This window comes from Acomys minous (assembly GCF_964271855.1).
Source record: "Acomys minous genome assembly, chromosome: 3".
Taxonomy (NCBI): Eukaryota; Metazoa; Chordata; class Mammalia; order Rodentia; family Muridae; genus Acomys; species Acomys minous.
In genome coordinates, this window is record NC_140485.1 from 30,434,958 (window position 1) to 30,447,879 (window position 12,922).

At 44.3% G+C, this 12,922-nt stretch overlaps 1 protein-coding gene across 4 annotated transcripts in view; it reads right to left on the reverse strand.

Moving 5' to 3' along the window:
- Positions 1-12,922, reverse strand: part of EIF2AK4 (eukaryotic translation initiation factor 2 alpha kinase 4) — a 91,870-nt gene that overhangs the window by 48,254 nt on the left and 30,694 nt on the right. For all 4 annotated transcript variants that reach the window (XR_014777964.1, XM_084775569.1, XM_084775568.1 and 1 more), the window contains 4 exons: positions 12,328-12,485; positions 9,916-10,451; positions 3,014-3,120; positions 2,029-2,186 (listed from right to left, as the gene is read on the reverse strand). Coding sequence is in view for 3 of the 4 variants with exons in the window: in XM_084775569.1 (XP_084631695.1) it covers positions 2,029-2,186; positions 3,014-3,120; positions 9,916-10,451; positions 12,328-12,485 (959 nt within the window). In the remaining variant the exon portion in view is untranslated. The remainder of the gene's footprint in view (positions 1-2,028; positions 2,187-3,013; positions 3,121-9,915; positions 10,452-12,327; positions 12,486-12,922) is intronic.

The following is a 12,922-nucleotide window of genomic DNA, read 5'->3' on the forward strand; positions in this document are numbered from 1 at the left end:
ACTAAAAAAATCTCAGAACGCATTTGTCCAAATGAGAAAGTGCTCAAATGGCGAAGGCCCAACATCTCAAGAAAGCTGACTGTGAAGCAGGCTGAAGTACTCAGATGGCAATATGGGGTGTGTGTGTGTGTGTGTGTGTGTGTGTGTGCACGCGTGCACAGATGTACAGGCTGGAGCTTCTCAAGAGGAGAAATGAGCGCCTCAGAGATGAAGATGCCCTTGTTGTAGCAGCTCACTAGCCATCCTTAAGAACATATAAGTAAAAAAGGCTACAAGGGACCCTGTCCAAAAAAGACAAGGAAAAAAAAAAAAAGAAAGAAAGAAAGAAAGAAAAAGAAAAGTTTTATTGTTTTAAATTCAAGAATCTAAAGAAAAGACATGGAATTAATAAAAACAACACTGTGAATGAAACATCCTCTGGAAGGAACCATGAGTGTTCCTGCAGGCCACCGCCTTGCTAACGCCTGCCCTCTTCTATTGTGGTAAAGCCTGCCCTCTTCTATTGTGGTAAAGCCTGCCCTCTCCTAGTGTGCTAAAGCCTGCCCTCTACTAGTGTGCTAACGCCTGCCCTCTTCTAGTGTGCTAACGCCTGCCCTCTTCTAGTGTGCTAAAGCCTGCCCTCTTCTAGTGTGCTAACGCCTGCCCTCTTCTAGTGTGGGGAAACGGTTGTTTTGGCTGAGAGGCCTTTTACAGCACGAGCACTGCTTGGTGTGGCTGTACGATCCTGTAATCCCAACCCTGGGAGGTGGAGGCAAAAGGACCCAGAGCTCAAGGTCATCCTTGGCCACACAGAGTTTGAAGGCAGCCTAGGCTATATAATTCTGGAAAACCTGCCAGGAGGCCAGGTGGTGGTGGTGCACGCCTTTAATCCCAGCACTCGGGAGGCAGAGGCAGGTGGATTGATGGGAGTTCGAGGCCAGCCTGGTCTACAAAGCGAGTCTAGGACAGCCAAGGCTACACAGAGAAACCCTGTCTCAAAACAAAACAAAACAAACAACAACAACAAATACAGCTAGCTCATTTAGTAGAGTGCTTGCCAACTGTGCACAGACTCTGGGTTTGATCCCCAGCATGGTATGAACAGGCATGGAAGCAATGGCCTGACACCCCAGCACTCAGAGGTGTAAGTAGAAAGATGAGAGGTTCAAGGTCATCTTCTGCTAAGTTGTGAGTTCGAGGCCAGCCTAGGCTCCATGAAACCTTGTCTCAAAACAAGCAAGCAAACAAACAAAAATGCCCCAAAACACAACACCCCACAAAACCACACAAAATCAAGGAATCTCTTCATATTCTCAGAATCCCAAACACGTATGTGCACCACCGGTAGAGGTCACAGAGGACGGTATGTACCTTGGCTGTTCTGCATGCGTAACCATATCTCCTATGGTTTACAAAAATACTTTTTTGTAAAATTATGTAAAAAATTTGTAAAAATTTGTAAAAAATTGTAAAAAATTTGTAAAAATTTGTAAAAAAATGTAAAAAAATTATGTAAAAACAGCAGAAGCCTCTTCCTACATTCACATAATAAAATCTGCCCCAGACCAGATGAGCAGAGTAACAGCAGCACACCTTAAAACATGCCACTAGCTTTCCATCTTCCTAAGCTAGAAAGCGAGCGTCATCAACACCGCCTCCCGGTGTGAATGCTACTTCTGTTCTAAGTTTGGAACCCTTTTCGCTATGGCAACTCCAACAAAATTGGCGGAAAGGCAGGAAGGACAACTCCCTTCTTGAACCTAAACACACGAAAATGTTCTTCATGCAGAGATTTTGACCACTCAGGGTGCTGATAATCATGGTTTTTTTCATGTCATTGTTCTGAGCCGACCAAGGACACAGGGACAGTGCATTGATGTGTCCAGGGTAGCACACAAGAAAGACTTTAACTCCAGGAGGTGAAGATGCTCACAGCTTCAAAGAGTCTAATTCACCTCCCTTCCACTCTCAAAATGGAAACCAAGCCTGTGAGGTCATGGCAACGAAAAGAAGGAGCTTTAAAACGCATTGGGGACAACCCTGTCACACCTTGATGACGGCTCCAAAAGCTCCTTTCCCTAGAAGCTGAAGTTCTTCAAACTCAATGAAGTATCGGGAAAACTGTCTCTGTGTCTCACTGAAGAACGAGGCGCTGGGCAGCTGGTTGCTGGGAATGACCGTCTCAATGTAATCTGGTCCCCCAGAATCTAGGAGGAAACAAAGGCATTAGGAAACAGGAAGGCTGGGCCAGAGAGACGGATCAGTGGCTGCCGAAGGCTCATACTGCCTCTGCAGAGGACTCAAGTTTGGTTCCCAGCACGCACATTGGGCAGTTCACAACTGCCTGCAACTCCACCTCCAGGGAATCTGAAGCCCTCTTCTGGACTCCCTGGGCACTGTATCCACATGTGCACACCCCCACCCCCAGCTCCCCCACACATATATAGAGTTAATAATAATAATAAAAAAGAGCAGGCAGCTCATAGAAGCCAGCAACATAAGCATGAGAAGGGGCCCCAACTAGTAGTCTGAAAAATCACTTTGACATTTTTTCTCACCTTGTCATCTTTAAAATAGGCAGGAAGACACAGTTAGCCCATTTTACAGGTGAGGGTATTAAGAATGGAGAGAAAGTGCCTGAGCAAGATAGCTACAACCCAAACTCAGATTTCCTGGTCCATCCCAAGCTCTACTAAGGTAACACGGCCATATGGGGGACACACAAGAAGAGGATGTCCACTCCATCAATAGAGGCTGGAAAAACTAGGGTCGCAAAGCAGTCCCATACAAGCCAGGCCTGCACATATATGGATTAAGTGTAGCTCGGCATAGGTTCAGACATTCAGACATTTTTTAAAAAATTGTGTTTTCACACACACACACACACACACACACAAAAAGATGGTAGTCAAGTGTAATAGGACATGCCTGTAATCTTAACACTCAGACCAAGAGGTCTAGCCTAGGCTACATAGTGGGATCCTATCCAAAGAATGCGGGGAGAAAGCAATGTAGGCAGCAGGCAGTAACTCACCTTCGGGACTCTGCTCCACTAACGGCACTTTTGGTTGCGGGTTTATAAAGCTGTGTTTCAGCAGCTGCTGGGGGCTCCATCTTTCCTTGTCGTCCAGGCAAACACACCTCAGTGGGGGAGGGAGAATCTCAGCGTGGACAATGTAAATGTCTTTCTAGTTAATCTACCCCCTTCAACACTGAGTCTGCTTTTCTTTTAAAATACACATTAGCAAATTCATGTTACTTATGGAGCAACATGTACTTAAAATGAATTAAAAAAAAAAGAGTAACTACCTTCATTTTGTTACAGAGGCACAGAATGACTTGAAATGCTCACAAGCCATATAAATCAGCTCTGAATTTTCACTTAGTAACTTGCCTTGAACTAAGCAAGCCTGCTGGGGACCAGGCATAAATGAAGCTTTCCAAAGACAGCACCAGATGCTGATGAATCTGAGCTACAACAGCAGACACTGGGCCACGCTGTTGACAAGTCCCACATTTCACCACACACCTTTAACTCTCAGTCTCTGAGCCCAGTAACTTAGCATTTGATGTTCTAACAAGTCACTTTGTTTTGTTTGAGATTTATCAAAACAAGCCAAACTGGGAATTCTCAAATGGGAGTACCTGACCCAAATTTGACATTTAAGTGACAAAGTTAAAAGAATCAAGTGTCATTGTGAGTTCCAGACTTTCGAACCTACGTACACGAAGCAACAAGAGACGACTTAACGTTTTATGTCACAGCATGAAGAGGTAAAATATTAATTTATACTTGAAAGGGCAAGATAACACTGTTTGTATAACATGTTATATTTTCTGTTCAATTTAAAGTAAATTTCAATTATACCAGTAAAACAAAATTCCTTGCAAGTATTAAAATATTACTCAAAATTATAAAATATTTTGAGACAGGGTCTCAGTCTATATAATTCTGACTCGCCTGAAACCCAAAGGTCTGCTGGGATCAAAGGTATGTGCCACCACACCTGTCCTTAGTTTATTTTCTGATTTATTTTTATTTTATATATAATGATGTTTTTTCTTACATGTGAATATGTGCACCATGTGAGGAGGTTAGAAGGTGCCAAATTCCCTAGGAACCAAACCCAAGTCCTCTGTAGAGCAACACATGCTCTTCACTGCTGAGCCTTCTTTCTAGAACCCTTACTGCATTTCTGAGACAGGGTTTTACTATATATTTCTGATTGGCCTTGAACTTGCAATCCTCTTTCCTCATTCTCCCAAGTGAGATGATAGACATGTGCCACCCACACCTGCTCCCCGACCCTCAAAAAAGGCTAGTCTTATAGGTCATGGTGGTAAACACCTCTAATCCTAGCACTTGGGAGACAAGAGGCAGGAGGATATCGGTGAGTTCAAGGCCAGCCTGGTCTACAAAAAAAGTTAAAGACCAGCTAGAACTGCAATATGAGTCCCTTCCTCAAAAATAAATAAATTTCTTGCTGTTGTTTTAATCGAAAATCCTAGATTGTTCTTTTACCAATAAAGACTAAGGAGCTAGATGCTGTGTTAAAAAAAAAAATCTGCTAGCTCAGAGAGGCAGAGAAGTACCCAGCTAAACTTCCTACTCAGCTCACATCCCAATGGAGAAGGCCCAAAATGTTCACTAGCTCAGCTGACAGTCCGGGAAGAAAAGGCAAAAAAAAAAAAAAAAAAAAAAAAAAAAAAAAAAGAAAGAAAGAAAGAAAGAAAGAAAGCAAGCAAGCAAGCAAAAGGCCAAGGAGCTGAGGAGCTTAAGAGCTAGAGAACTGAGCCAAAGAGCTAAAAGCTAAAGAGCGCCAGCTAAAATTCCAAGACTCAAGACTCAAGAGCTAAAGCCACCAAAGACCCCTCCTCCTTTTACAGGCTGTCTTAAATACCCCTCAACTCAAAGTCCCTCCTACTCTATAATCCCTGTCAGCTGGTTTCTTGCTCTGCCTCTTGACCTAGGGCCAATTTTATTAAATCCTGTGTACAGATAGCTTTTGGGTTAAAAGTGTGTGTAAGGCACACCTTAATCACCTGTTTACAATAAGCAGAAAGTTCTTGGATTAAAGGTGTGTTAGGGCTTGACCACAAGAAACAGGAATTTACAGTTCAACTTCAGGCATCACATGAGACCAATGGCAGACTTTTACAGTTCACAATCTTATGGATGACACTGAGATCAAATATCCTGCAACATCTTGCTTCTAATTTCTTCCCCTCCCCCATCTTTCTCTCTGGGTTTCTAAGACAGGATTTCTCTGTGTAGCCCTGGCTACCCTGAACTTTGTAGACCAAGCTGGCCTTGAATTTAAGAGAGATCTGCCTCTGCCTCCTCAAATGCTGAGATTAAAGGCATGCACCACCACCACCACCACCACCACCACCACCACCACCACCACCACCACCAAACACACACACACACACACACACACACACACACACACACACACACACACACAGTGTTAGATTCTGAAAAGCACTATCAACTCTTGCTCAACTGTGACATTAATGTGGCTGATGTGACAACAGGTGTGGACCAGAGTTAAGGCCTACTGAGAACAGCTTGCATGTCTAGCTGCCAGGACCTCGTTGGTGGCTCTGATCTGCCATCTGGCTCCAACCTCTGAGCCCTTACGCACCTCGCAGCTGACTTCCCCAGGGTGTGACTAGGTATGCGGGAACCCCGGGTGGGGTCCACTCTGCTGTGTGCATTATTTGCTTCCCTTGCTCACTGGGGTGGACAGCAAGGCTAACAAGGTTCCCACCCCCCCAACCAAGCAGTCCATCAGAGCCCTCCCTAGAGAGGAGCACACCCTCCAGGCGACAGCTACTTTAATAGTGAAGGAACAACCAGCCCCCTTAAGGACCCCCATTAAAGTCAAAGTCTGGGAAATTGTAAAAGTCAGCCTACTCAGTCCTCCCTTAAAGACCCCCATTAAGGCCAAAGCATGTACATTTCTAGGGGGTCCAGCTTGAACCAAGGACAGACAGATATCAGATCACTGTATGTGTGTGGCAGGGACAGGAAAAACCTTGAAGAGTCCAACTTGACTCAAGGTCTCAGTCTGTGCTCAGAGTCCAGCTGGACTCAAGGACAACCAGCTGTGTTTAAAATTTCCATTACCCCTCCCCAACTAAAAAAGTTCCTAAACGCCCCCTGTGACTGCTTCAACCAATCTTTCCCATAGGTCAGCTTGCCCCTCCACCCATTATCCAACCCTCAAACGCCAAGACTTGTAACTCCCTGCTTGCAGCTTTTCTTCCCAAATGCCAACCAATCACATACTGTAAAACTCATTTCTTTGTCTAAAACCTATAAAAGGCCTGTGCCTCTGCTTCTCGGGGTCTGCAGCTTGAAAGAGCTGGACAGACCCCATCGCGATGGCTCAATAAATTCCTATTCCCATGCATTTGCATCGACAATGGACTCCGTCTCTTAGTGGGGACTCTGGGGATAGACTAGAGATCTCTCTAGAGGTCTCAGTCTTACAATAGAGCCAGAACAAACCTCAGCTGTCACCTCAGAAGTGGCAGAGAGGAGAACCTGGAAAGTTCCAATCCTTCGGCCCACTACCCTACTGCTACTGCAGAAAACACGCCTGACCAGCAGGGCAGAGTTCAAGGTGACACGGGGAAGATGGAGGGAAGATTTTTCACTAGTAATTCATTATCCCTTCCGTCACTTCAGCCACCTTCATTGTAGGGTGCATTTAAATAAATGTTTTTAAAGTTCTATTTCATTTAAAAAATGTAAAGAGATTTCTTTAAAAATCTTTAAAAAAAAAAAGATTTACTTATTATTTTTACAGTATTCTGTCCACACATATGCTGCATGCCAGAAGAGGATACCAAATCTCATTATAGGTGGTTGTGAGCCACCATGTGGTTGCTGGGATTTGAACTTAGGACCTTTGGAAGAACACACAGTGCTCTTAACCTCTGAGCCATCTCTTCAACCCCTAAAAATATATATTTTTTAATTTTTAAAAATTAATTTATTCATATTACATCTCAACTGTTATCCCATCCCTTGTATCCTCCCATTCCTCCCTCCTTCCCATTTTCCCCTTACTCCCCCTTCCCTATGACTGTGACTGAGGGGGACTTCCTCCCCCTGTATATGCTCATAGGGTATCTTCTTGGTAGCCTGCTATCTTTCCTCTGAGTGCCACCAGGTCTCCTCATCCAGGGGACGTGGTCAAATATCAACCCCTAAAAATCTTAAAAATTTATATACTTTAAGGAGAGAAGGTTGCAGATAGAATCAAAGTTGGCCCCTTTCCTCAAATGAATAATTTATCATGGCTACTTTTGTTTGTTTGTTTTTCAAAACAGATTTCTCTGTGTAGTCTTGATTGTTCTGGAACTCACTCTGTAGACCAGGCTGGCCTCAAACTCACAGAGATCTGCCTGCCTCTGACTCCCAAGTGCTGGGATTAAAGGTGTGCGCCACCAAGCTCGGCTTTTTCTCTCCTCTCTCCTCCCTCCTCTCTCTCTCTCTTTCTCTCTCTCTCTCCTCTCTCTCTCTCTCTCTCTCTCTCTCTCTCTCTCTCTCTCTCCTCTCTCTCCTCTCTCTCTCTCTCCTCTCTCTCTCTCCTCTCTCCTCTCTCTCTCTCTCTCTCTCTCTCTCATCATGGCTATTTTTTTTTATTATGACACACCAAGAACCTTGGTTAAACGCTATGTGTTGTTTCATGACAGGGACATAGCCTGAGAATACGACATCACTACAGAGTGCTCCATAAATTAACACAGCTCCAATATCATAGCCAGTCTTATGTGGCTGCCACCATCTGCACAACCCATCACTGAGAAAACTGACGTGTGGCACAGGATTGCTCACATTTAGGGATTTCCACATGAGTGACCAGGGGATGAGTGAGTGACAAGAGCTCACCGCTGGGGGTCAGTCAACTGGAGCCTAAGGAAGAGAAATGTGAAGGCAAGAGAAAAGAATGCAGAGAGATATCGTGAATAAAAGTGAATAATTAGGAAAACAAAGGTGAAAAAATAAGATAGAGTGTGAGGAAGGGAGAAGCAGTCCAGGGCAGCTTCTGCAGGGAGCTGGAGCAGGGGGGCACCGCAGAAATCCCAATGGAAGAAATCATATCTCAATTGTTATATACCTGCTCTTATTAGAGATTGAGCAGGCAGTGCTGGCTTAGATTGAGAACACTCAGGATCAAGGTAGAAAACACTGAGGGGAATGACCTGGCCAAATACTTTAGGCCCAAGGAAAGCCTCTTTACTGAGGACTCCATCCAGCTTTGAGCCGGTGAGATGGCAGTGGGAGAAAGAGCCTGCCCCGCAATCCTGATGACCTGACAACCCGAGTCTAACCCCAGAACCACCTGGAAGGAGAAGAAACTCCAGAGAGCTGCATCCTGACCTACACAAACCATGTCAGTGGGTTCTTGCATTTCAAGACACAGATATACAGACACACACACACACACAGACACACACACAGACACACACACACACACACACACACACACACACACACACATATACTTTTTAAAAAGCTGGCTTTGTAATGATTACATACTTGTGATTGACAAATATGGGAAATCCTGGGGCTGGAAATGGCAGTCATTTGAGCCCCTGACAGGACTGAGTGAGAGAACCACTGTAGTAGTCAGGAAGAAAGCGGGCAGCACAGAGGTAATAAAGAAGTATATATAGGGGCTCTTCTGGCTTGCAGGCACACACGCAGGCAGAATCCTATATACAGAGTAAATAGACAAATCTCAAAAAAAAAAAAAAAAAAGAGCTTATCCCAAGGTATGTACATCACTTTGTTATCACCAGTACCTTTCAGTTTATTAGTCAGGTGGTAAATTCTCCATTGATTGGCTCCCACATCGGGAAGCTCTTTATCCTATGCAATATTTCTAATTCATTTTCTTAGTTCTGAGCCATCAATTCTACTACATTTTGAAAGATACATCGATTCTGACATTGAGGCTTTGTTTTCTTTTTAAAGATTTATCTATTTATTATGTAGACAATATTGTGTTCACATGTACACCTGCAAGCGAGAAGAGGGCACCAAGATCTCATTATAGATGGTTGTGAGCCATCATGTGGTTGCTGGGAATTGAACTCAGGACCTTGGGAGGAGCAGCCAGTGCTTTTAACCTCTGAGCCATCTCTCCAGCTCAGGGGCTTTATCTTTATGAATGAGAGCTTTCAAAGGAAAATGGAGCTGCATGTTATCACTTTATATAGTGATCTAAGGCACACGAGCTATGAGACTGAGTTATACATATATTAGGTATTTGTTCTAAATGTCAACAAAATGTTCACCAGGATAAGAATGTATTTTCTCTTTAGAATACCAAATGTGCTTTAGACAACAATGCACATGATTAAAAGATTACTTCACCCATGTCACTACTGATACAGCTAGATTCTTCCATAAACTTGATCTTCTTGCAAATTGTATGAAGATGCTATGCCCAGTTGGATGGTCCTTAGGTGTTTATAATACTATTCTATAATCTTCAGACTTTAAGATTATTATGAAGTTAAATAACAACAGCAAAAGTAAATAAATAAAACATAAAAGGGCAGAACCATCCTTCTCCGCTGGTTTCCTGAGGCGTCCTCTTTGGTCTCTTCGACTCAGCCTGCCATATGGAACATTCAGGGCACTTCTCACCACTGCCAACTCTTCTGGGGTAGACAGGGAGTAGGAAAAAACTCTACAGTATTTCAGGCAGTCTCCCAAAAGTAGTTGGAGAATCAGTAATTTAACTCAAGTAGGTTTAGAAGAATGTAGCAGACTGCAATGGGGAAAGAGGACACACGAGCCTGGGAAAGGAATCTGCCCTGGGTCTCCGTTTCCCCATCCTTAGCCACACAGGAGGAAAGCGCAACTAAAAAAAAAAAAAAAAAAAAAAAAAAAAAATCAGCGATACTCACTTCTTTAGGAAATCTTGGAAGTCAGCTGGCAAGTCACTGGGGATGGTCACAGGGTACTCCCCACACTCCTGTCCTTGGCTCAGAGACAGCAGCAGAAGGCCGAGACGCCACACATCCCCTTTCTTTCCCGTCTTATACGGCAGGGCATTGTCACTAAAACGAACGCGAGTTTGCTCAAAGACGTCCTCCTTGCAAATGTCTGCCAGACGCTTAGAGATGCTGTAGTCCGTTATCTTTACAGTGCCCTCGGTATCTACCAAGACATTGGATGCGCTCAGAACCTTGTGCACCACGGAGTTGCTGTGCAGGTAATCTAGGCCTGCCAGGAGCTGCGCTGCGTACTTGCGCAGCTGGTGGACTGGGATGGGGCCTGAGTGGCTCCGGTGGGCAGCTAGCGAGACCCCGCTGACATGCTCTGCCAAGATGTCCACCACGATGGAGTCCTCCTGCTCTCTGGAGTTCATTGCAAAGTAGCGTAGGACATTTGGATGGCTCAGCTTCACCAGGGAACTGAATTCTGTTTCTGCTCCTTGAATCTGAGAATATTAGGCAAATGACATTTAAGTGGTGTTTCATTTCAAAGGCAAGTGTGAGATAGAAAATATACTTTTAAAGATGGGAAAATAAGATGCATGACCCGAATCTTCCCCTAAGCTGGTGACAGTGCATACAATGCAAGAAATTACAGCTAATTATCAACTTCAGTGTCAAAGCGGAGTGGCCAAATACCAAAAAATTGCTGAGTGGATTTTAAAATCAATTTTATTTAACTGGGGGTGTATGTGATATAGCTAGTAGGAAAAAAAAAAAGGAAAAGAACTATCATATTTAAAATACCATTTTCTGGGGCTGGAGAGATGGCTAAGAGGTTAGGAGCACTGTCTGCTCTTCCAGAGGTCCTGAGTTCAACTCCCAGCAACCACATGGTGGCTTACAACCATTAATGAGATCTGGTGCCCTCTTCTGGTGTTCAGTCTTAGATGCAGGCAAAATGCTATACACTTAATAAATAAATAAATCTTTTTTAAAAATAGCATCTTCTGATTATATTAAGGGTTATTGTAAAAAATTTTAAATCTGAGGGGTGGAGGCGTAACTCAATTGTGGAGCATCTATCAGGCAGGCAAGAGACCTTAGGTTTAATTCCCAGCACTACAAAAAGTTAATTTTTTTATACATATATTATACATATACTGTATATGTATATACATATACATATATTATATTGGAGGGGGAAAGCTTCTCAAATTTTTTCATATGATCATCATCAAAAAATAACTATTGACTTTGGCGTGCTTCAAAGTTCTCTTGCTTTGGTTGTTTTTTAACCTCTTCATTAAGTAAAGTCTACATGCAATATTAAGTGTTCCCCTGAGTTCAGCATTATAAATTCATGTAAAATCCTTTTCTCATTTCTAGCACTGGACAAGAACAAAAGAAAAGAAAAGTCCTCAAAATTCAGTTTTAAAGCAAGATTTTAAAAGAGCAGAGAACATATAAATAACTACAAACAGCATGGCTATGAAGCGGTAACTAATCCGAGTAAGGTGGAAGTCCCAGGGTCCTGAGACAGAAGGTGTGGGGCTGGGGAAGTTACAGAAGTGGGCGGAGGCCTGGTGAAGGTGTGGCGCCTCCTGGGCCCTCACACTCTGTGGACCACCTGTGGGAGCCAATGAGATGCAAGCTTTTGTTTCACCAACTACAGCTTGAGATTAGGTCTTTGGTCAGGCACAGCAAACACCCACTGACCTTTCTTTTTTGAATCTGAGACAAGGGCATATGGAGCCCAGGCTTATTGGAATGCCCTGCTGTTTGAGGTTGCAGTCCTCCCGGTCTGGATAGCCATTCGGTGTTAGATGCAGGACTTCCTCTCCCCAGCAGGGCATCCAGCTCTCTACCTGACTCCATCTGGAGAGCGTCTTTAGACACAGATGCCCTTAACTACATTTGATACATGGCCCTTGACACAGCTCCCTGCTAGCTCCCCGCTCCCTGGGCTTACAGGATGATTAGGTACTGTATTTCCAATCATATGATAGGAGTGTGCTGCCAAATGCGAAACAAGCATCTTTAAAGTGCCTGGTTACAACCAATTATGAACGCCTATCCTGGACGGCCCCACCCACTCCCCAAGGTGGATACAGCCTTTGTCCTCCCTGAGTGAAGTTGAACTAGAGTGTTCACCTCTGTCCTGCTTACAGCCTGCCAGGCCCTGCCATCTCGTCTGCTGCTCCTCCTGCCTCAGTGGGCTGATGGCCAACAGCCCCCCCTACCCCCCCAGGGAAGAGGAGACCCACACAGGCTGGCCTCAAACTTGCTACGTAGCTTAGGATGACTTTGATCTGGTTTCCCACCTCTGGTTCCCGGGTACCGGCAATCACAGGCGTGCGCCATCACAGCCGCTTTACCTACTTGCTTTCTGCACTTATCGAGCTTCTCCCGCTCCTGACTGGTAAGGAATGGGCCCATCTTTTTCTGCCACTGAAGGACCCACTCATACAGCACAACAAAGCTGCCCGTGGCGGTTTCCAAGCCGTTGTATACCACCTTCCCCAGCTGCTCATCGCTGCCTGCAGAGAGAGAGAGAGAGAGAACGGTCACTGCATCCTGCAAACTGTGTGTGCGTGCACACGAATGTGTGTGCACTTTAACTCCAACAGTGGGTACCACATGCTAACTTTAAAAAGTATCATTTACTGCAATACATGCCCATTTGTGACCAATATTTAATAATTACCAATACAACCCGAACCTTCAAATACTAATTGTAGAATAGTGATGAGATTTTAGCATCAGGTGAGATAAAGAGGCCACCGTCTTGGTGGACCTACACTGCTGATTTCTCAGCAGCTCACCGTTGCTGACCATGCCTGCTCTGTCCTTTACACAGCGCTGCAGAAGAGAACCTCCTCAGGGCCATCACATTAATACAGATGAGTGTGCACAGTGTAAACACAGTTGTACAAAAATCTACATTGCCATTAAAGATTATACTAGAAAAAAAATT